Source organism: Protopterus annectens, chromosome 13.part0 (genome assembly GCF_019279795.1).
Source record: "Protopterus annectens isolate FY-2018-M chromosome 13.part0, PAN1.0, whole genome shotgun sequence".
In the NCBI taxonomy this organism is placed as follows: Eukaryota; Metazoa; Chordata; order Ceratodontiformes; family Protopteridae; genus Protopterus; species Protopterus annectens.
Window position 1 is genome coordinate 18,650,437 of NC_056747.1, and position 25,262 is coordinate 18,675,698.

The 25,262-nt window shown below is 43.8% G+C and overlaps 1 protein-coding gene across 1 annotated transcript in view; it reads right to left on the reverse strand.

Moving 5' to 3' along the window:
- The window catches only part of HDGFL2 (HDGF like 2), a 2,035,019-nt gene that overhangs the window by 131,894 nt on the left and 1,877,863 nt on the right, over nt 1-25,262 (reverse strand). Inside the window, exon 15 of the mRNA XM_044090590.1 lies at nt 10,705-10,840. Coding sequence (XP_043946525.1) covers nt 10,705-10,840 — 136 coding nt within the window. The remainder of the gene's footprint in view (nt 1-10,704; nt 10,841-25,262) is intronic.

Consider the following 25,262-nt stretch of genomic DNA (forward strand, 5'->3'; position numbering starts at 1 on the left):
AGGCCCCTCTAACTAAAACGGGACCTTGACGTTAGAGGAACAAATACCACACAAAATTTAAACAACAAAAAGGGCTGAAACACGGCCCGAAGTAGAGCGCGAGGAAACCCCTACCAGTTAAAGCGGGAACCTAACACTAACAAAATTCACACAACTTTCCACAAAAAACACTCAAAAAATGATAAGTAGCTGTTAAAACAGCATTTGGGTGAAAATTTAGAAAAATTCTGACAGAAAATTTGTCAGTAAAGAGTACTTAGCCCAGCCAAGTCGTCGAGACCACGTCTATTGCTATCAAGCGGCAAACGAGATCTGGGGAAGCAGTAGTGGTGCATCCTGGGATGTAGAATAGCTCAGCCAATTAGAGACTTCGCTCTATAGTATAGCGTGCCGAGTCGGAGCCGAGGATCGGCTCCGAACCCATCAGTACAGAATGTAGGCGAGATAGGATCACATAACATCTTTGTTCTTTGTACAGACCTGTTTAGTCTGCTGAGATCCAGAATGGGTCTCCAGTCCCCTGTCTTTTTTGGCACCAAAAAGAACCTTGAGTAAGTTCCGGATCTGATCTCGTCTGCTGGGACTTCCTGGATGACCCTTTTGTGTAGCAGCTTTGAAATTTCTTTGGCTGCTTGGTCCCTTAGATTGGGTGGAACATCTGAAAGGGACTTGTTTGACGATAACGGGGGTTGAGCAAAGGGAATTCTGTAACCTGCGGATATAACTGACTGTACCCACTTGTTGAGTTAGATTCTGCCAGGCTTTGGGGTACAGCGAAAGTCTTCCCCCGACTGCCTCTAGAGGCGGGCAGCCGGGCAACCCTTCAGGGATGCTGAAAAGGCTTCTCAGAGAAGGATTCTCTGCTGCCCTGGTTCTGCGGACCCCCCTGCCACGAGGGCGGCGTCTGTTATTGTTCCCTCCTCTGCCCCTGGAGGGGAACTCCACGTGTGTCAGGCAAGGCTCCCTGGGATTTAGGGAACCACATTTTTCTACTCTTCTGACCCTTGGGATATGGTCTGGAAGGAGTGGCGAAACGGACTCCCACGGCAGAGAGTCTTGCCTTCCTGTTTCCACCTGGTTAGTGTGTCCTTCACCTGTGGTCCAAAGAGAGCGGAGCCATCAAAGGGGGTATTGGTGAAAGACACTCTGAAGGGTTCTGCAAAATTACATAGCTGGAACCATGCGTGCCTCCTAAGGGCGGCGCCTGTGCCTGCAGCTCTACTCGCACCATCGGCTGCATAAAAAATGAACCTCATGGAGATAACAACTGAATTCAGAGTCGCCAGCTGGGAGGCCAGCTTAGCTTGAGCCCCCACAGTTGATGGATCTTGGAGGGTATCTCTAAGCTCTTTAAGGATATCCCTCTGAAGGCGGGTGAAATGGCACAAATAATTCAGAGACTTCATCGAGAAGGTCGCTGAAGCAAACATTCGCTTCTCATATCTGCCCATAGTCCTAGACTCCTTGTTAGGAGGATGGACAGATGACAAAGTTTCTGCCATCTCCTCCTTTGTGGCTGCTGCTACCACCATGGCATCAACAGGTACGCCCTTAGATAAAAACTGTTTGTCTTGAGGTGCAGTTATAAATTTAGCAAGTCTCCTGGGGGTTGGTTCCACTGCGTCTGGAGCTGGCCACGCCTTCCGAGCCACCACAGACATAAGTGGGTCGGAAGGCGGAGACACCCAAGAGGTGGAGGGTCGGGAACCAAATGCGTCCAGAAATACCAAACCATCCTCGGAAGGGGCTAGGGTATTTCAGTTCTCCCTCTGCTTAAGGATTTCAAGGATGTCTGAAAAGGAGACATCTTCAGAGGGGGATCTCGAGGACCCTTCAGAATCCTCTAAATCAGTATCTGATGTGACAGACTCACGGGAGTCAACGTGCTTCCTCTTGCACTTCCTCTTATGAGGTGGCTCCTCTGAGTGATCAGGGGAGGCCCCGGAAGAGGAAGAAGCACCCAAAGGGGTGCCCTGGAGTGCTGGTTCCACACGCTTGGGGTCAGGATGAGGGGCAGAGGCAGATGCAGGCACCACAGGGGAGGAGCCGATGGGGTTGATCGTGGGACTGGCTCAAGGGCCAGTACACTCCTCATGACCTCGAAGGCGTCCCTGCCCGGACGCGAAGACGACTCCGGTTCCGAAGAAATCGGAATCCCTCTCCGCACCAAGGGGGATGGCTCCGAAGCCGATGTAGGAGCCGAGCTCGCCTGCGCCGAAGCTCCGAGGGGGAGAGCGGGGTCAGACAAGGGTCCGATGCCACTCGCCCCTTCGGAGCCGACGAGGGAGTCCCAGTGTCTAGATCCCTCCAAGGATGGGATCGGAGCCAATGACTGAATCGAAGGAGAAGGTATCGGAGCTGACGGTTCCACGACTTGAACCCCAACAAACTCCGGCTCCAAACTCAAGAGAGGAGTCGGAGGAGAAATATCAGCAGAAGTGGACAGAGCCAACACCTGATGAGGAGGGCTGGACAAAATTTTTGCTAGGGCCTGCGATTTCAGCAACCTGCTGACCACTCTCTCCAAATCATGATTTGAAAGTCTGGAGGACTGAGAGGAGTAAGAGGACCTATGACTGCGCTCCGATTGGAGCGGAGGTGACTGTGGAGCTGAGCATATCGACTCCAAGGAGGGAGACCTAGATCTTTTTCGACTCATAGATGGGCCCGAAGTTAGTGTTGGAGCCGAATGTGAGGGAGGCACATCGGCTCCAGCCGGAGCCAAGGCGGAATGTAGTGCTTCACCCAACGACGGCTCAGAACTTGGAGCCGAAGACTTGGGTGGCTTGGAGAATTTCGCAGGCTGAGCCTTAGCCGGTGAATCCTGTGGCTTAAGCAAACCCCGAAGGATTAGCTTATTTTTGTGCTCCTGCAGGACCCTTGGGCTGAAAGCATGACAGACCAAACAAGAGTCCTGCAGGTGCACCGCGCCCAGACAGTGGACACAAGAAGTGTGGCCATCTGTCAGAGACATCTTCTGACAGCATGAGTCACACTTCTTGAATCCGGACACTTTAGTATCCTTGGACATGTTACCACACACACACACCAAGGAGAAAAAACGCACACACACAAGCAAAAACAAAGTTAGCAGGTATAACTAACTAAACTATACAGCTAACACACACTAACAAAAAACTAAGTAAGTCTACTACTACTGACACTACCTAAAAACGATCTATATTATATACACACACGCACACACACACATATATATATATATATATATATATATATATATTTATTTATTTAAACAAAATGGGTTAGCCTCTAACTTAAACGGCTACCACTAAAGGAAGGGAGGGGGAGGGGTGGGGAAAACTCTCTAAGTAAAACGAGTTTTCAAGAAAAACAAGAGGGATAAATGCTATCTGCAAGGCTCAAAGGACAAACCCACCTCCACAGACAACCCAAGGATAAAAAAACTAAAGGTAATGCTACTCAATGCCAGAAGTCTAAACCTCAAGATGCACGCACTCGAGGCTCTCCTCAGTATGGAGAAAATCAATGTCTGTGCAGTAACAGAAACCTGGTTCAAGGCTCCTGAGAGCACCCCAGCACTACCAGGTTATAACTCATACCATGCGTTTCGGCCCCAAAACTCGGACTGAAGCACAAAAGGAGGGGGAGTATCTATATTCTAGATACCTACACCTCCAGGTCAGTGGCACTGCACGAAGCATCGGAAACCATCCATGTGCAACTAACAGCAGGCAAAACTGCCTTTCAGTTTGTAGCCTGCTACAGAACACCCTCCCTATTACAGGACCCCCACTGGGCATTCCTGAGAACACTGGAGAATATGAAGGTCTCTCCAAACACTATGTTATTGGGTGACTTCAACTACCCAAACACTGACTGGGAAAACTACTCAAGCCCAAACACCCTCGCCCAACGGTTCCTTGAATTTATAAACTCTAACGCAATGGAACAACTGGTCACCACTCCCACAAGAGGGAACAACATATTGGACCTGGTCATCACCAACATGGGGACTATGTTCCACACCAGAGGTAAACCCCTCATTGGTAAGATCAGACCATAAACAAATTTCCCTGGACATCCACATCCCGTCCCCACCCCCAGCCAAGGAAATCACTGTAAAGAATTTCTCAAAAGCCAACTTTGCACTTCTCAAGACTGAGGTGGAATCCTTCAAAGCCCCTGGGCCAGAGAATAATACAGCCCAATCTGCAGAATCCTTTACAAATGCATTCTATGAGCACCTGCAGGAATGCATGGATCGTGCTATCCCAAATAAAACCAAGACTCACTCCTCCAAAAACAGGAGACCGGTCTGGTGGACCCCGGCCATAAATAAGCTATACAACAGAAGGAGGAAGCTACTACATGACAGAGCAAAATCCCAAAAAGGGACGGCATCTCTGATCAGTATTAGCAAAAAACTTCGATCCCTCATAAAATCATCAAAGGCCAGTTTCGAAAGAAAAATTGCCCTAGAGACTAAAGATAATCACAAGGCCTTCTTTAGTTATGTCAGGAACATGGGCAGAAACTCCCAGATATGCTCTGAATTGTTGTGTAACGGTACAGAATATACCGAACCTACGGACATAGCCAACATCCTGGCAGACAGATTCAGTGCAAACTCCCCCCTTCCCCCCCAAAGGAGCAAATGCCTACCCCAACTGAATTTAACCTCCCTGACATCACAGATGCACAGGTGAAAGCTGCCCTCTCCAAAGCAAAAAACACAGCATCTATGGGACCGGACGGTGTCCCAGGCTGTGTCCTACATGAGCGCCAAGAAAAACTGAACCCTCACATTAAGTCACTGTTCAAACTTAGCCTTACTACAGGATATGTACCCAAAGAATGGCGTACAGTTACAGTGGTCGCACTCCACAAAGGTGGCGCCACAACGGACCCCGGAAACTATCGCCCCATAAGCCTGACTAGTCTGGTCTGTAAAGCTATGGAGCGTATCATCATGGAACTCATAAACAAAGACATTAAGAGCCTCCAGACACTGGACCCTACCCAATTCGGCTTTGTTAAGGGCAGATCTTGCCTCTTAAACCTAGTTGATTTCTTTGAAACAGTTACCAAAGCAATAGATGAGGGCAAGGTAGTTCACACAGCCTACCTGGACCTCGCAAAAGCCTTCGACACAATACCCCACTCGGGCATCATAAATAAGCTTACCAGCTTAAATTTTATTTTTATTATTTATTTGCAGTCGGTTAACCAGGATAGTCCATTGGGCCAGAAGAGCCCATTTTCAATGGAGTCCTGGGGAGAAAAGCTCCAACATAAAGATTACACAAAAGATAGCAACAATTTACAATTTACTATTCTAGTTCTAAGAGATAAGTTACTGTGGTTAAATAGAACAATTTTTTTTTTTTTTTAGAACACTGTACTAGTAAGTCCATGTTTTCAGAAGATACAAACAGAAGGATTAGATGAAAGTGGGAGGTTGAATTGATGTAGGTAGGAAGTAGATAGTTGGGAATAGGATGCTGGTTACTAGATGTGAGAAAAAATGGAAGATGGTGTTTGAAGTAAGTGAAGTGGAAGATGGAAGGGGATGGAGAATAAGTTAAGAGGGGTGGGAGTAGGAACATTCCCATGTGGATGTTAGGTGTGAGTACCAACCCCTATATCACAAGATGGGTTGCAAACTGGCTCAGAGATAGAACCCACATGGTCAGAATCGCAGGTGCCATGTCCGTATCCAAACCAGTTACAAGTGCTGTCCCACAGGGCTCAGTTCTGGGACCTCTCTTGTTCGGTATATACTTCTCTGAGGTTCAGGCTAACACGGGGGGATTATGGCTGACAAAGTTCGCAGATGACTGCAAACTGGGGGCCATAATCGAATCTCCAGCTGACACAAGCATCCTCCAAAAGGGTCTCACAGAGATGGATGCTTGGTGCCAGAGCCACGGCCTCAAGCTAAATGCTAAAAAGTGCATAGTCATCCCCTTTGGGAAAAACAAGGTGCCCACAAATTACCACATAGGTGGTAATCCATTAAGTACGGAAGAAGTAATTAGAGATTTGGGGACCAACATAGATAGTAATCTCTCCTTTGATAATCACGTTGCCAAAGTGGTTAGAAAGACCTTCTATATAGCCCACCTTATCACTAAAGGGTTCGCATCTAGATCAAGAGAGGTCATTGTGCCCCTCTACTCGTCACTCATCAGGCCCATAATTGAATACAATGCCCCATTTGGGATGTACCTTACCCGACACCTGCAGCAACTGGAGAGACCCCAAAAGTACCTCACCAAGAGGATCATGGGCTACAAACAGATGTCCTATGCAGCTCGACTAAAGAAACTCCATCTCTACTCAGTTGCTTACCGCCTACTCAGTGGCGATCTATGCACCACATACAAAGCCATGTCAAACCCAGAATTAATGGACATTCTCCACCTCAAAAAATCCAAGTCCCTTAGAGCTACACGCTCCAGGGACCTAAACCTCAGCACAAAAATAAATAGGACATGCTGGAGGGACAGATTCATTTCCCAGAGGCTCCCCTCACTCTGGAATAGAATCCCAATTCATGTTAGACATAGCCCCTCGCTGACCCTCTTCAAGCGAAATTTGGATGCGTGGATGGGAAATCGCAAATTCACCCCTGGGATCTCTCCTGTGTCCCTGCTAGACAGAGACACAGTAAACTAATCTTAAAAAGGGTACCTTCTGTGACCTACTTTACAGAGGCACAGTAGGCTAATCTAATAGGGAGGCGGAAGCCAAATACGCTCTGGCTTGGCTTATAAATGCCCTAGGTCAGATAGCCTAGAATCTACCTATGAACCTAGCTTGGGGAAAGTACAACTAAGTAATTAGGTACACTATGAAGAAAACATTTTTTGTAAAATTAGTAAAAATACAAAAAAGTATACGAGCCTGAGCCAGTAAGACAACCTCGCAGTCTGAAGCGGCAAACGAGATCTGGGTAGCTAGTGCCAGGCATCATGGGATATGGGGTAGCCTCGAGCCAGTAAACAGCTCTCGAGCTATTGAAGATGGCCAAGTCGGAGCCGAGGATCGTTTCCGAACCCAACCAGCAAGAATGAAGGCGAGATAGACAACTTAACATCAGAGATCTTTACTCAAAATTCCGAACTCATGCACCTGATCTACACTATCCATGCAATGTAGTGTAGTCCATGTATTTGGGTTCACAAAACTCCCTCTTGGAAAACTGCAAATCAACATTGTCACTCTCGATCAACTGTAGTTCGCAAATCCATAGCTGTCAACCTTCCATCTCCAAAATGAGGAACAATAGCCCTTATAATGTGGAACAAATGGGCAAAATGTGGAACACATACTAACGGCTTACTAACAACTTCAACTAGGAAGGGCATAGGACGGTTAAAATATGCTGGTTTTACTTATAAAGAAGATCTTTTAATGAATTAATATGATTAATTTCTATTTACCATGGATTTCAATTAAATAAATTCCTAACACTGAATGTGTGACAGACTCTTTCAATGTGGAACTTTGAGGAACTTCGAGCAACATGAACTTTTTAAGACCCCAAATGAGGTACATTCCTCGTTATGAAGTACACTTGAGAGGTATGCGCAAATCTAACTGTAAACTAGTCAAACACTGGCTCATCTCTGCTACTAGCACCTGAGCTGGTTCAATGGTAAAAGTAATGGTGACAGATTTACAGCAACTTGCCTTCTATGGCATACCATGGAGGTTTCTTGTGTTGGGGTTACCCCTAGGAGATGCTGCAAATGATTCATCAGGTGCAACTACACAGAGAAATACATTTCTTGTAAAGTTAAAGTTTGCCTAGGACCTGAATCTCTGAAGACTACAGTCAGATTTTCTCCTTCTTTGTAATGACATCATGGAATGGAGGAGTGAAGTCGCAGAAGGTATGCTGCCAAAATCTGAACCAGTAATAGACAATATTTTATTTTTGCCCCTTTTCATTTCTCTCAACACCCTGGTCTGACGCAGTGTAACAGTCTACTTCTGAATTTCCCTATAATACATCTACTAGTGACCAAGGCGTGCAGTTATTACAAAATTATAAGAACCACAAAGCAAATTACAACTTTTTCTCTAAGAAAGACAATACAGTACATTTTAGAAAACAGTGACTGGAAATCTTTGCTGAAAACAGCTATGAACTACTTGTGAAAGAAAGAAAATCAGCATCAAGTGACCTGTAGTTCAGAAGCAGTGAAAACTGAAGATACACTTATACGGTCTGTCATGTCCCCTGCACTGGCCCAGTAATCAAGGAGCCTCAATCCTCACCAATAACCCTAGTGAGGGACATGCAAATTGGGAGGATGACAAGTACACACACAGTAAAGTACAATTTCCCTTAAGACCACACAGAAATCAGTCAGTCTGGGGCTGTTTTTTTCTCTCTCTCTCTTCTCCAGATCCCCAATAAGATTCTCCAGTGGCAAACCTACAGGGTTCAGATCTCAGCTGAGTGGTCAAGCCAAAATCTCCAGCAGCCTCTCTGTCCAACCAGTGCTTCGTGTCCCTACCCAAGTAGCTGACACACATACATACACTTCTGAGATTTGATTTATATACAAACACAGACACTCATGGGGAAGGCTGGCACAGGTTCATTAGCTATGCCTCCTTCTGCCCAAACTATATGGTAGTACCATCTGCCACCAACCACCATTTATTAGCTACCGTAAGGCCCTTACAAATGGCGACCAACTCCACTGTGTAACGTTACTATTATCCAAATGGTAAGTGTGTCCAAGACTTGAAGGCTATTTAGGAGTTGTCGGTACACTGTTAAAAAATACATATGCAAGTACTCTAAGAGCTTAGATATCTCTAAACAAAACTAGCCACAATTAAAAGTTTTAAATGCATTTAATAATAAATAATAAAAGCAGAAGACAATACTCATTAACTCAACATAGAGAATATAGAGTTTAGAATCACAGGAAATACTTTAAAACAACACTGCAGGACAGTCTCACATAAATACAGAAAACATCTAGACAGATCTTACTACTTTCCTAGCTATCTCTAAGAGAAATACTATGATCCAAGTCTTACTTACAGAGCCAGGCAGATACAAGTGCTGAATGAATGTTTACAGGATAAAGACAAGATACAACATGCACAGACATTCCCTCTGAGATAGTTCTTAAATTGCTATGAAATATTTCTGCTGGGTCATCTCAGATTACAAATCCAACATCAGGAAAGTCAAAAAAACTTTTTTGACTTTCTTGACATTGGATTTGTTTGCTTATCATTATTTTCTGTGTTCCAGTTACTGCAGCACTAACTCTGAATTTTCTATCATCTCAGATTACATAATTCGTGTTACCTCTGCCTTAGTTTCCAGGCCAACAGAAGTCTAAACGTTAGCACCTCAGTGTCGAGAATACTTATCTCTTAGAAGCTGACATTTATCTCTTAGAAGCTTGCCTGGAACTGGAAATCATAAAACTGTTAAATACTTTTATCCTTGAAACCTATAATTATCTCTGTCTCACCACAACAGAAAGAATTTCCAGCTGCAGACATTCTGTCTTCTAGTGGTGGTAAACACATTCGTAAATTTTTAACTTATTTTCTCAGAGTTTGCACGTTAACTCTGCAAGTCCCAACTTCTAGTATGAAAACAAACATTTGCACAGGCAATATAGTTAATATACATTTCTACTCTTCTCCGGCAGAGTGCACTGTGGTTGCATGGTTTAACACACACACAGCATACAGTTCTCTTACATTTGTAAGCCAAGCCTGTGGATCATATTAATATTTACAAATGACAGGATTATTTACAAAATTCTAGCTTGCTGGGCTGGCAGCCTTCACCGGGTCTTGTAAAAATGAATTTTGAGAAGTCACGTAGACAGGCACTGACCTTGCTCAAAGTGGTGTATGAATGCTGGAAAATCTGGCTGGATCACAAGTGATACTATCAAGCAGAAGCCTAAATGTTAAGAATACAGTTACAGTTGCTGTCCCTAAAGACATGCAATACTGCATTTATTTCCAAGATGCATGCAGAAATAATGCAATGCTTTTCCTGACTAACTACTAAACCAGAAGCAATTCAAAGTCAAGCCACCTTACAAATTTCACAGAGCAAGTCAAGAATCTGTGACTTTAGATATGAGACACTAATCTAGTATATGCATAGTATCACCATCCTTTCCAAGCTTTATGTATTTATGAAAAGTGAGAATTATTGTAAGTCTTCTACTAACCCATTTTGACAAATCTAATTTTGACATGTTTTGAAGGTAAAATAAGATCAGTATATGGAAGAAACAACTCTTCATGGTACGTGCAAGGTTGAAAAGACAATTCTTTACAACTGAAGAATTTAAGATTCACGGACAGAAAATGAAACTCAAAGTAAAAGGTGAGTCTAACTTATTTATCTGACATATGTTGACTGGGTTAGTCAATCTGAGCTGGTGTCCCTTTTCAGCAGAGACCCAGGGAGAAAAACTCCACAGTAAAAATTATACAAGTATAAAAAGTCAAAGTACAAATTTGGAAGTATATAAAAGAAAAAAATTCACAGTTCTCTCAGCTCCACATTACAAAGTATAAAATTTAAAAGGACAAGTCATACAGAAGATAAAATCATAGCATAAAAATCATATTCACTGTAAAGAATAGGCTAGTGCAGAATAATACAAATTAGTTTCAAAAGATATAAAGGAAAAGACAATTGTTTAAGTTACTACTTACTCATTCTGCTTTGCCACTGTACACACTTCAGAATTCTTTGTTTCTTCTGTAACGGTTTGTTCATTTTTTTCTATATCTGTACTAGCTTCACTCTTCTGAGTTGCTGGTTCTCCATTTACGGGACCAGATGACAAATCTGTTGGTTATAACAAAACAAAAAATAATACTTTTATCCATCACTAGAGAAGTCAAAGACAACTGACTCACAACAAATAACAGAGTTAAGATTAGGTTGGAAATGACAGTCATGTAGTTACCATAACGACAGATCTGTGTTATCATCTTCTATCTATCTCAGCATGTGGGTATACGAGATCAGACTCAGATCTGATGCCTGTACTTCCAAAATTTTCAGTCACCTCCTCCATGCCCTATCTTAACAGCATCTCCTCAGATTACATGTACACTACTCAAGACCCAAATGAAGCTTTGATAATTCTAAGGGACACCATTTTGACAGAAAACGCAGGGAAAGGGCCAGGGCATTATATGAGCTTCCCAAAAGAGTTTTGCTGGGTTGGTCTGCCCAGTCAGCCAGGAGAAGAATTAACATGTGACAATTTGGCAGGGGAAGAAAGGAAGGTTGGTTGAAATGGACATAAGACAACATGGATTTATTCTTATGCAAAGTACATAACTTTTGTATCTGATGTATTTTCCATTCAACTCAACCTGTGGGACAGAGTCCACAGCCAGTAAAAAACCTGGGCGATCTCAACAGTGAATATTTTACAGAATGGTGCAGCTAAAGTATGATCTAGATCTAGACTGTAGCTCTATTTTGTATTGGGTTGTGAAGTCTCTCCTCTGGGCCAGTAATCAAGGAACCTCAATCCTCACCCACTGACACTGGCAAGGGACGTTCACTTGCAACACTAGATACACACAGTATTTCCAGATACAGCTCTCTGCAACAAGCACAATTTCCCTTAGGAGCACACACAGAACACACTCCTGTCCTAGGGCTGGGCGCACTCTCTCTCCAGGCCCCAAATAAGAAACTACACTGACCACTAAGGAGCTCTGTGTCCCTGTTCCAAGTAGCTGACACACACACACCGTCTATCTCTCTGAGATTTGATTTACACACACAAACACACACACCAGGGTAAGCCTGGCACAGATTTACCACCTATGCCCAGACTATAAGGTAGTTCTAGTTCCACTGCCACCAGCCAACTACTCTAAGGCTCTTAAAAGGGTACCCAATTATACTGACAAACTAATATTAATACCAGTGGTAAATATTGACCAGTCATCAAGGCTTCCAGAAGCAGCCACAGAGTCACCATATAAATACAAGTACTCTCAAAGGTTAAAATATTCTCTAAAAGACCAGCCACAATGGCTAAACATTAATAAAAAAAACATGAAAATACTATCCATTTACAATAAACATCACAGTTTTAATCTCACTATATTTTCCTGATTGATCTAAAGAAAAAGAAGTTATGTCTTACCATAACGTTCCATCTGTATTGTTGATCCTCATTCAGTCATTACATATGGGTATTGGTTCCGAGCTTGGAACCGAGCCGGCCATTTTCGAAGCTCGCGTCAGCTTCAAACTCTCGAGCTTAACACTTACCTACAATTCCCCTCTCCCTGTTACCTCAGATTGAGTTTGCAAGTTAAAGAAGGCAGAGGCTACCTCGGGTCAAATAACTTAAGAGAACTGGATGGTGAAATCCACTAGAAACCACAGGGGGAAGGAGAGAGGGTCGTAATGACTGAACGAGGATCAACAATACAGATGGAACGTTATGGTACGACATAACTTATTTATCTGATATTGTTAATCCTCATTCATTCCTTACATATGGGACAGAGTCCCCAGCTACCTCTATTCCTGGGACGCTCTCATGGAAGGACATTCCTGAGCACCATAGAACCAAAAGATGTTCTTCCCCTGGAGGCCAAATCCAACTTGTAATGATTGATTAAAGTATGAGGCGTAGCCCAAGTTGCAGCTGCATAGATGTCATGTAAAGAAGCACTGGCATGGAAGACAGCAGAAGTTGCCACCGACCTTGTTGAATGAGCTTTCATGGTAGTAGGCAACGAGATATTATGTTGTGTGTAAATAAAGGTCACACAGTCCTTCAACCATCTAGCTAATGTGACCTTAGCAACAGCCGATCCTAATCTAGATCCAGAAAAGGCCAAAAATAACTTGTCAGATTTACAAAAGGGTTTAGTCCTCTTGTCAGATTTACAAAAGGGTTTAGTCCTGTTTAAGTAAAAATGGATTTGCCTGTGTATATCTAGGGTATGTAGGCAATACTCGCCTCTGTTTGAATGGTTGGAAAAGAAAACTGGCAATTCAATGGCTTGATTAATGGACATTTCAGAGATCACTTTAGGCAGAAATGATGGATTAGTTCTCAGAGACACTCTATCTCTATGAAAAAAATCAAGTATGGAGTCTTGATACATAAAGCTTGAAGTTCAGAAATACGTCTGGCAGAAGTAATAGCTACCATAAACAAGGTTTTCCATGACAAATACCTGAGGTCGCAAGAAGAGGCTGGTTCAAAAGTTGCCATTGTCAGAGCTTGTAGAACTAATGATAAATCCGATGGTTAAATAGGTTCTCTAAAAGGTGGCTTCAGATGATTCACACCTTTTATGAACGTCTTGCACAATTTATGGGACATAAGAGAGGAATCTTGGACACCCTCATGGAAATTAGAAATTGCAGCCAAATGAACTCTAATAGTACAAGCCTGATAGACCCAATTTAAACAGGTCGGCCAGATAGTCTAGTATTATCGACAGTGGTGCTGAAAAGGGATCTACTTGTTTATCTTTCAGCCAACAGGTAAATCTTTTCCACTTGCTCAGATAAGTAATTCTAGTGGAGGACTTATGAGAAGCAATGAGAATATCACGTACTGGTAAAGAAAGATCATTCTGTCCGGCAATCAAGGGAATTGGAGTAGCCAAGCTGTTAGCTTCAGGCTGTTCAGGTTGGGATGAATCAGGTTCTGTGGGTGTGAGATCAACTCTGGGATTGGATGGAGAATCCATGGTCGATTTAGTAGGTGAGGCCAAAGGAATGGGAACCACATCTGTCGTGGCCAATATGGTGCTATGAAGATTACCTTGCTCTTCACCTGCCGGGCTTTCTTCAGAAACTGGGGAATGAGAGAAAAGGGCAGAAATGCATAGAGAAGACCCGAGGGCCAATCGTGGACTAGAGCATCCCTGGGTGACTGTCCCAGAGGGGGAATCAGGGCAAAGTAGTTGCTGCATTTGTAGTTGGTCGGGGATGCAAAGAGGCTGCAGCAAGGACTGCCCCAGCGGTGGAAGATCTCCACCGCTATCAAGGGATTCAGGGACCACTCGCGAGGTTGTAGAATGCAGCTGCTGACTCTGTCTGCTATCACATTGGAACTCCCGGGAATGTGCGTTGCTAGAAGAAAATGGTTGGTAGCTATCACCCATTGCCATATCCTCATGGTCTCTCGACAAAGGGGGTAAGATTTGGTTCCACCTTGCTTGTTGATGTACGAGACCACCGCCATGTTGTCTGATTGAATCGCAATTGTCCCAGACGGCAGCAGGGGATGGAATGCTTGCAATGCCAGAAGCACCGCCCTTAGCTCTAGAACATTTATATGCAGATGGGCCTCCAGTTGGGACCAAGTGCCTTGGACTGTCTGCCCCTGACATATCCCCCTACCCCATCAGGGAGGCGTCCGTGGTCACTGTGGCCCTGGGTTGCTGGGGGGAAAAGGGGCAAGACCATTGTGAGAGGTGTCATCCACCAATTTAAATTCTTTTTGCACCTGTGGGTTACTCGAAACATGGCTGAAAGAGGATGCTGAAAAGGATACCACTGGGTGAGCAGAAGCCATTGCAGAAGCCTCATGTGAAACCTGGCCAGGGTAACAATGGTGATGGAGGCTGCCATGGAACCCAACAGCTGTAAAACTGAGTGAGCCATGGATTTTTCCTTTGAAAGGATTGGAATTAGTTGTTGCTTTATCCTTAAAATTCTGTGCTCTGGAATAGCAGCTCTGCAGTTTTTTGTGTCCAAGATAACCCCTATGAATTCTGTCAACTGAGATGGGGTGAGATTGGATTTCTTCCAGTTTATGGTTATGCCTAGCCTTTGAGCAGTGAGGAGAGAGTATGCCAGGGCTTTTTCCAGTAGATGTCTGGTGGGGGCGGAAATGAGCCAGTCATCTAGGTATGGAAACACCTGGAATCCTTGAAGTCTCAAGTGAGCTGTGACAACTGCCATGCACTTTGTGAACACTCTGGGGGCTGTAGAGAGTCCGAAGGGCAGTACTCTGAACTGGTAGTGACTGGCTCCTGCACGGAAGCACAGAAATCTTCTTGATGGCCTGTCCACCTTTATGTGGTAGTACGTATCTTGAAGATCTATAGAGCACATCCAATAGTCTTTTTCCAAAAGTGGGAGGATAGACTGTAGTGACCATCTGGAATTTTTGTACTCTCACAAACTTGTTCAATACACAGAGATCCAAAATTGGTCTCAAGTCCCTGGTTTTCTTTGGCACCAAAAATAGTCACGAGTAGAATCCGGATCCTATCTGATCTGGAGGGACTATTTGGACGACTCTCTTTCTTAGCAGCTTTTCTATCTCTAGTGCTGCTTCTTCCCTTTGACTGGGTGGAACGTCGGGAAGATTTTTTTGCAGGGACGGGACAAAGATTGGAGGGGATATGGTAACCTCTGGTTTTGATCCTTTGTACCCAAGAATCGGTGGTGATGGTTAGCCAGACAGAAGGGTACAAGGAGAAACGTCCCCCAACCACCTCCAGAGGAAAGGAGTTGGGCCGCTCTTCAGGAGAGCTGGTAGGATTGACCAGGGAAAGAATCCCTGGAACCCTGGTTACGCGGTTCCCCTCTGCCCCGAAAGGAGCGTCTTCCCTGTGAGTTTCCCCCTCTGCCTCTGGGGGAGAACTCGGCCTGTGTGTCACAGAAAGGACCCTGAGATTTCTTGAACCATATCTTCCCACTCTTTTGGTTTTGGGAGAAAGCACGTTGAGGGGAAGAATAATGGACACCTATGGCAGAAAGGGTCTTACCGTCTTGTTCACATCTGGCCAGTGTACTTTTAACTTTGGGCCCAAACAACAAGGAGGGCTCAATGGGGGCATTAAGAAAGGAAGATTTAAAAGGTTCTGCGAAGTTGCACAAGCACATCCAGGCATGTTGTCTCAATACCGCAGCTGAACCCACCACTCAAGCTGCTCCTTCTGATGCGTGAGATATCAATCGCACAGAGGTGTTAGATATAGACTCAATGGTGGCCAGCTGAGAGGCCACTTTGTCACGGACCTCATCAGACAGTGCAGCAGCCAAGGTTTCAGAGAGCTCAGAAACCAGATCCCTTTGAAGCCTGATAAAATCTGGCATATAATTCAGGGACCTGATAGCAAAAGTAGCTGAACAGTCAGTGCCAATACAATGGTAATGGCCTGAACTGAGGAGCCCCTCTGTGCCGATATGTAGAAGGCTGCAGGAGAGGACGGAGCCAAAATCACTAATGGAGGCGAAGGCCTTGGTGCCGAAGGTCTGAGCACCAAAAGCACTGGGGCTGACTGAGAAAGCTCTGGAGCAGAATTTTTTGCCTTTTTAGGTTTTGGTTTGTGTGAGTCCCCAGCTGGGGATGAAGGCAAGGATTTAGCCTTAGTAGAAACATCCATTTTCTTATGGGCTTTAGGAGGGGTTAAGACCTCTGACCCAGAAATAGCCTCTGAAAAGGGAGATTTTAGAAGTCCCTTCAGTATCAGCTTGTTTTTCCTTTCTAACAAAGTTCTATTAGAAAAGTTCTCACAAATAGTACAAGGTGGTTCAACAGATAAATGGGAAGCTCCCAAACAATAAACACAAAGAGTGTGCATCAGAAGTAGGCAGTTTGTGTCCACAATCAGAACACCGCTTAAACCCCGGACTACTCTTTTTATCTGCCATATTAACAAATAGAAAAGTACAAACAATGGTACAAGAGAGTACCCGAAGGTACGAAAGGGAAAAGGATTACCAACGATGGTGAGGAGAACTTACCTTGCGGTAAAAAGGGTAAGTAAAGGACAGAAAAAAACCTGAGAAATTATGAACGCTAGATGCGATAGGGCAAGAGACAATAAAATGTCAACTTTTCTGACAGAAAAGTAATTTGTAAAGCAATCAAACAACAATTGACTGCACTTAGCTCAGGAAAAGTAGCTTGACACGACCGGATGGCAATGCAGTAAACGAAATCTGAGGTAACAGGGAGAGGGAAATTGTGGGCAAAAGTTTAGCTCGAGAGTCTGAAGTTGATGTGAGCTTGGAAAATGGCCGGCTTCGTTCCGTGCTCAGAACCAATACTCATACGTAAGGAATGAACGAGGATTAACAATATCAGATTTACTGTTCCCACAGTGTGGGTTGTCTCCTGGGAGTTCTGAGGTTGACCACTCCCCAAAGGAATTGTTTTATCAGCAGGTGAGAAAAGATAGGAGGAAGAACAGAAAAGTGGATTGAAATGGCAGAGGTGTAAATCTTGATGGAACAAAAGGATAGACCTCTATCCACCAGGGTAGCCACATAATCTAAAATGGTAGCAACGCTGGCTGACTTAGGACTGAGGTCTTGCTGCTGACACAAAATGGACAATCTTTTCCACTTGGCTGAGTATGATTTCCTAGTACTAGGTCTTCTAGCCTCTTTGAGAATGTCTTGAACTTCCAATAAAGCAAGCAAATGTCCTGGAATCCAACCAAAGAACCAAAGTCCACCACGAATGGTAGCATAAACGCCAGGAAACTGGATTCAGCACAATGGAAGTACTCTTTATTTAAAACACAATACAAAGGTTTAGCGCTTTCATCAAACTAAAATGACTTCCTCAGAACACATAATGTGAAGAAACACTCCCATATATACTAATACTTGATTAAGAAAACCGCCCATAAAAACAATTATTCAATTAAATGAACAACATTTTAAAGGGATAAAATATCCACACAAGCAGCTATTCCATTTTTTACCAAATAGCAAATCCTTTCAAATGTAAAAAAACCTAAGACTAGATGAATGCAAATATTTAAACCGCGCATATATATTTACAAAGAAAAATAATTTAATGTAGTATAAATATTTTATTTTTGTATGTAATTTGTAAATATTTGTGTAAAGGTAGACACAAACAACCTAATAATAATAAGGTATATATTGTGTAATGCAAGTACCATTGCTTATGTCCTAACAAGGGCTTTGGTGGGGATCATTTCATTCAACCCCGGAGATACAGATGCATTGAGTCTATTCTGCCATCTGATCTCCTTCTCTCCCACCACTGCCTTTATATTTCCCCCTCTTGGGTTCGGATATATCACCTCCAGAATTCCAAACTTAAAACCAGTACATTGCGGGTTATTAATCAAATGTGGGACAAGGCATTGTTGATACATTTTCTAATACAATATAGATGGTCATATATCCTGTTCTTAAAGCATCGGTCAGTCTTCCCTACATAATAATTCATACATATTTCACATATGGCCAGATATATAATGTGCTGGGTCTGACAATTTCCGTGAGAAAACTTGACCTTGCTTCTCATACAATTTTTTAATGTGATACATGGTGTTTCAAATATATATTTACAAAAATTACAATGCCCACATTTTTTTGTACCCGTTTTGTATGTCTTGTTCCTCTTATAAAAACTAGCCTTAGCTTCAATAATTCTTTTCAAGTTGTTCCCTGTCTTATAAACAAACTGTGGTCTATCAGGTATTTTCTCCTTAGTTGAGACATCACTGGTCAAGATGTTCCAATTGGATATAATAATATTTTTAACTTCCCTGGTGTGTCTGCCATATTTTAATATGCAAGTCTTAGTATATTTGTTGCTGGTATCACTATTACTGTTGTTACTATTACTATAGAGTTGGTTGTGGTCCGATATTCCAATACCTATAAGGGTATATATACCCTTATAGGTATTGGAATATCGGACCACAACCAACTCCATGGTAATAGTAACAACAGTAATAGTGATACTAGCAACAAATATACTAAGGCTTGCATATTAAAATATGGCAGACACACCAGGGAAGTTAAAAATATTATTATATCCAATTGGAACATCTTGACCAGTGATGTCTCAACTAAGGAGAAAATACCTGATAGACCACAATTTGTTTATAAGACAGGGAACAACTTGAAAAGAATCATTGAAGCTAAGGCCAGTTTTTATAAGAGAAACAAGACACATAAAACGGGTACAAAAAAATGTGGGCATTGTAATTTTTGTAAATATATATTGGAGACACCAAGTATCACATTAAATAACTGTACTAGAAGCAAGGTTAAGTTTTCTCATGGAAATTGTCAGACCCAACACATTATATATCTGGCCATATGTGAAATATGTATGAATTATTATGTAGGGAAGACTGACCGATGCTTTAAGAACAGGATATATGACCATCTATATTGTATCAGAAAATGTGATATCAACAATGCCTTGTCCCGTCATTTGATTAATAACCCGCAATGTACTGGTTTTAAGTTTGGAATTCTGGAGGTGATATATCCGAACCCAAGAGGGGGAAATATAAAGGCAGTGGTGGGAGAGAAGGAGATCAGATGGCAGATTAGACTCAATGCATCTGTATCTCCGGGGTTGAATGAAATGATCCCCACCAAACCCCTTGTTAGGACATAAGCAATGGTACTTGCATTACACAATATATACCTTATTATTATTAGGTTGTTTGTGTCTACCTTTACACAAATATTTACAAATTACATACAAAAATAAAATATTTATACTACATTAAATTATTTTTCTTTGTAAATATATATGCGAGGTTTAAATATTTGCATTCATCTAGTCTTAGGTTTTTTTACATTTGAAAGGATTTGCTATTTGGTAAAAAATGGAATAGCTGCTTGTGTGGATATTTTATCCCTTTAAAATGTTGTTCATTTAATTGAATAATTGTTTTTATGGGCGGTTTTCTTAATCAAGTATTAGTATATATGGGAGTGTTTCTTCACATTATGTGTTCTGAGGAAGTCATTTTAGTTTGATGAAAGCGCTAAAACTTTGTACAATGTCTTGAACTTGTCTGCTTAGGGTGAGCTTAGAGTAGTATTTTGTGGAATTATCTAGGCTGTGAGTTTGAGAGTCTATAGGTTGGGATGCACAAACCTTCCCTTGTCTTAAGTCAGAAGGTCCACACTCTGAGGTAACTGCCATGGTTTTTCATTGGTAAAACTCAGTAGCGGAGGATACCAGTGTTACCTGGCCCAGTCTGGGGCTATCAGGATGACCCCTGGGCCTACCTCCCTGATCTTCAGGAGGACCCTGGGAAGAAGACGCAGAAATAGTGTTTATAGTGGGAAAATTCCTACTAAACCTAGGAGGTTGAACATGGAGAAAGTCTTTGACAGTTTACATAGATCCCGCTTTGTCTTCCATCTTTTTTAGCACAGTCTCAGCCTATGGTCCAAAAAGGAAGTCCTTATATCCAGGGGTGCATCTAGAAGTTTGGATTTGACAGGGTCTGTTTCCTAAGCCAAGCACATCTTCTAATGACGGAGACAGATAGCAGCTCAGCTATAGGCCTCCATAGCATCACAGCCACAGTGTAGAAGAATGTGTCCAGCCACCTGGGAGCTGGAATGGCCTAGGTCCAATATTTTCTTTACAAATATTCCTGTCTTTCAGAGAGGAAAAGTACAGTTGTGTACACTTACCATAAATGTAGATGTTTGAGTGTATTCACTGTTGCAGTCATCACACTTGGGTTATCCTGCCAGGGATAGCCCTCAGTCGGCCCAAATACCAGAGGCTTAGTATTTCTGCATCGGCTGCTGTCGCTCCAGGACTGATGTCAGTGGTATAAAAACAGGCAGCCGACGCCATTACATCAGTTTTTCTTGCCCCAAATAGGGAGCGAGGTTATGGTGGAATAACACCACCAGCAGAAAGTAAATACCAAATATCACTGTTAAGGAGTGAGGAAGAGCGATAGAGAGAAGGGGGGTGGAGGGTGAGAAACCAGGTCTGCAACAGTGAATATACTCGAACATACACATTTATGTTAAGTGCACACAACTGTACTATGTTCTTTGTGTTTCACTGTTGCAGTCATCACACTTGGGTTGATTCCCAAAGCTGAAGAAACAGGTGGAGGCAGTCAAGAAGAGTTGGGGCTGGCTAGAAGGCCCTGCAGGACTGCAGTTACAAAGCCTGCCCTGGATTTGGAAAAGACAGGCAGGTGGTAATGCTTGGTGAAGGTGTGAACAGAACTCCATGTTGCAGCCTCCAGGATGTCCCTAGTAGGGACCCCTCTGAGAAAAGCTGCAGAGGTGGCAGTTACCCTAGTGGAATGTGTTCTGACCCCCTGTGGGGGTGGTTTCCCGTAGTGCTTGTAACAGAAATGGATACAGTGTGCTATCCATTTGGAAATGGTTTGTTTTGATATGGCCTTGCCCTCTCTGCCCCTGCTGCAAAGCTGACCAGTAACTGGTCAGATTTCCTGAAGGACTTAGTCCTAGCCAGGTAGAATCTGCGCTGTCTATGCACATCTAAAGGGTGCAGGATCCTTTCCCCCTTACTTTGAGGTGTAGGGAAAAAGGTAGGCAAATGAATAGATTGGTTGAGAGCCACATTGGAGACTACTTTAGGCATGAAAGTAGGGTTAGTCCTGATGGAGACCCTGTCAGCATGGAAAATGATGAAGGGTTCCACAGCCACGAGTGCTTGTAGCTCAAACACACTTCTAGCTGAAGCGGCGGCCAGAAGCAAAGCTGTTTTCCAAGAGAGGAATTTTAACTCTGCTGAAGCTGCAGGCTCAAAGGGGGAAGTGTGAACTTTTCCAACACAAAGTTAAGGTCCCAAGCAGGGGGTATTGGTTCTTCTGGGTGGCCTTAAGTTGTTAGCCCCTCCAAGGAAATGCTTGATGAGGGGGTGTGAAAATAGAGGTGGCTCTATGCTGTAATGAGCAGAGAAGGCAGAGGCATGAATTTTAATAGAAGAGGAGGTCCCTGTGAAGCAGGTCTGCTAGGTAATCCAGGATGAGAGATAAGGAGGGCTGTGCTGGTTCAGCTCCTTTATCCTGGATCCCGGAGCAATACGTTTTCCACTTGTCAGCATAGGATTTTCTAGTGCTGGGTCATCTGACTCCACGTATAACGTCCAGGACTTGTTTACTTAGGCTGGCCACTGGAGAAGAGGTCAAGGAATAAGCCAGACTGCCAGGTTCAGGGTCTGCAATTGTGGATGCAAGAACTCTCCCTTTTGCTGCGTCAGGAGAGCTGGAACCTGAGGGAGGTGCCATGGAGGCAACGGCGACAGGCTGCACAATAGTGGGTACCAGTGTTGGCATGGCCAGTCTGGGGGAATCAGGATTGCCCTTGTTCTTTCCTCCCTTACTTTGAATAACACCCTTGAAAGAAGAGGTAGAGGGGGAAATGCACAGATCGAGAGGTTTACCCATTGGAAGGATAGGGCATCCAATTTCCAGGCCTTGCTGTGAGGTTCCCTGGTGCAAAATTTGCTGAGCTGGTGGTTGTTGTGGGAGGCAAATAGGTCCACCCTTCGGGGGTATCCAATTTCTGGGTTACGAGGCTGAAGGTGCTGTGGGGTTTAATTGCCACTCGTGTGGGTCTAGGAGATTTCTGCTTAAGTTGTCTGCCAGAGAATTTTGGTTGCTTGGCAGGAATTGTGCTAGCAGGTGAATCTGCATGGCTGAAGTTGTGTGCCAAAGGGTCATGGCTAGCCTGCATAGTGGGTTCTTCCCTGCTTATTGATGTACCACATCACGGTGTTGACTGTTTTGATTAGTAGAGGCCCCGGAGAGAGTAGGGGTCTGAAAGCTGTCAGAGCATGCTGAACAGCTAGCATCTCTTTTTGGTTGATGTGCAGATGAATTTGATTTGGGCTCCAGTGGCCCTGAATGCACCTGCCATCCAGATGTGCACCCCAGGTGTAGTCTGATGCGTCTGTGGTTAGGGTCTGGGTGGCGTGGGGTTGTGAAAAGGGAAGTCCCTTGTTGTGGTCGCATGCTGCTGCCCGCCAAAGAAAATCTTTCCTTAGACAAGGTATCATAGGTATAATAGCTTCCAAGTCCTGAGAATGTTGACACCAAAGGCTTTTTGAGTACCACTGAAGTTTCCTCATATGCAGTCTGGCATATGGAATTAGTAGAATGCAGGAGGCCATGAACCATAGAGCTTGCAGGATTTTCCTTGCGGATAACTGGGTTCTGGTGGCCAGTTGAGAGAAGTAGCCTGTCAGATAGGCTTGTTTTTCTGGAGTAAGTAATGCCATCTGGGATGCTGTGTCCAGGCTTGCTCCCAGGAGTACAATTTTTCTGACTGGGGACAGGTTTGGATTTCTTTTCGTTTATAGTGTACCCCAATGAGGTCAGTAGATCTTTTATAAATGTCATGTGCTGTAACAGTTTTTCCTGTCTGCCTGAATCAGGCAGTCGCCCAAGTAGGGGTAAATCTGAATATTTCTTTGTCTGCAAAAAGCAATGGCTGGAGTCAGGCATTTGGTGAAAACTCTGGAAGCAGTGGATGAAACAAAGGGAAGTGCAGAGAACTGATAATGCATAGATCCTGCCCTGAAACGTAGATATTTCCTGCAAGAGTCTCTGATTGGGATGTGCAGATAGGCCTCTTTTAGGTCTAGAATGGCTAACCAGGCATCTTTGGATAGCATAGGAAGAAGCTGCTGGAGGGTGAGCATTTTGAATTTTGGTACCACCAGGAAGGTGTTTAGAATAGATAGATCTAGGAATGGGCGCCAGGTGCCCTCTTTTCTGGGTACCAGGAAAAGTCTGGCACAGAAACCTTGGCCTATCTTGTCTGCAGGAACAGGGTGAATTGCCCTCATGGAAAGCAGGGAATGAACTTGGTTTTGTGCCTCTGCCCACTGGTTTGGAGGAAGATCTGGGAACCCTTTTGGGATTGGCATTGTGTGGAAATAAAAGTTGTACCCCTGAGATACTACATTGAGGACTCATCGATCGTTGGTGATGGAGGCCCAGTTTTTGTCATGGGAGGCAAGTTTTCCTTCTAGGGACACAAGCAGGTGGGCAGAGGTAAGAGGTGGCGTTGAAAAGTCATTGTGAATTCTTTCCATAAGGGGGTGGCTTAGCACTCCCTGTTTTAGAAGTGGAGGTACTCTATTGCTTAGATCTCTGCAAACCCTGAGACTGTTGTGGGGGAGGGGGGGGTCTGTTTGCCCCAAGTCTAGTCTGAGGTGGCCTTGAGGGGGCTGGAAAGGACCAATGTTTTGAGGGGCAATGCCTACTGAATCTTGGAGGCTGGACTTGCAAAAAATCTTTAACTGTGTGCATAGACTTAGCTTTTTCCTCCATCTTTTTTAGAACCTCTTCTGCTGTGGTGCCAAATAGATTGTCTTTGTTCAGTGGTGCGTCCAATAATTTTGGATTTGACATGGTCTGGCAATATCTGTTCCTTAAGCCAAGCATGTCTCCTAAGTGCAGAACCTGTGACTACTGCCCTACAGAAAGCTTCTAGGGTGTCAAACCCACAATGTAGGGTATGCTTACTAACTTGGCTTCCAGAATGCATAAACTCCTGTAATTCTTTATTTTCTGCACAGTCAACGAAGGTAGATAGCTTTTGTTTAATATGTTCCATCACATGTTGCTGGTATTTCAGCATGTGAAACTGACAATTTAATACTCTAATGGCAAGAGTTGCAGAGGTGTATACTTTTTTACCCAATCTGTCTAAAGCTCAGGAATCCCTGTCTGAGGGGGTGGGATTCATAGCTGTGGTTGCTTTTATTCCTTGGGAGATGACCTCTGGGTCAGCAGTAGGATTTCTGAAAAGAAATTTGTGAGTCAGAGACTCTGTAGTACCTGTCAGGTTTCCTGGGAGCAGGAGGTAGAGTATCAGGAGTTAGACTGGATTCCATAAAAACATCATCCACAACATCCAGAACAGGAGGAATAGCTAAGGTTCTGTGCTGTGGTAAAATTAAAAATTCCCTGAGTCTCTTTTTGGACTGAGGATAATCCTGGCATTCCCAATGGAAATGCTCTCTCAAGGCATGTAGGGTTTCACCAAAAGAAAAATCCTCTGGAGGAGAGGCAGAAGGAATGGATTCTTCTGCATCTGAACCCTCATAAGCAGATAAGGGCATGTCTTCATAATCAGAAATCTGAGTCGTCGGACTCTTGGTCAGATAAAGCTGCTTGGGACAAGTCTCTTTTCCTTTTTGCAGGGGTAGGCTGGCTTCCCCTAATCTGCATAATAAGGTCTTCTGCCATTTTAAGCATTTGAGATTGAAGCATGGAAGCAGGTGCTTGAGGTTGGGTCATTGTTTTTTTAGGCGTAGTTTGTACTCTGCGCCTTAGAAACTTTGTAGTTTTAGAAAGAAATGAAGACGCAAAAGAAGCCGTCGGTTTGTGGCGAATATCAGTAGTGCGAAGAACTTCCTCAGAAGCTGGTACCTGCTCAGCGGCTCTGGACCCATCCAAGGAAGACACATCTGCAGGTTCCGTAGTCAAAGAAGTGTCTTGTGGCATACCGGACTACG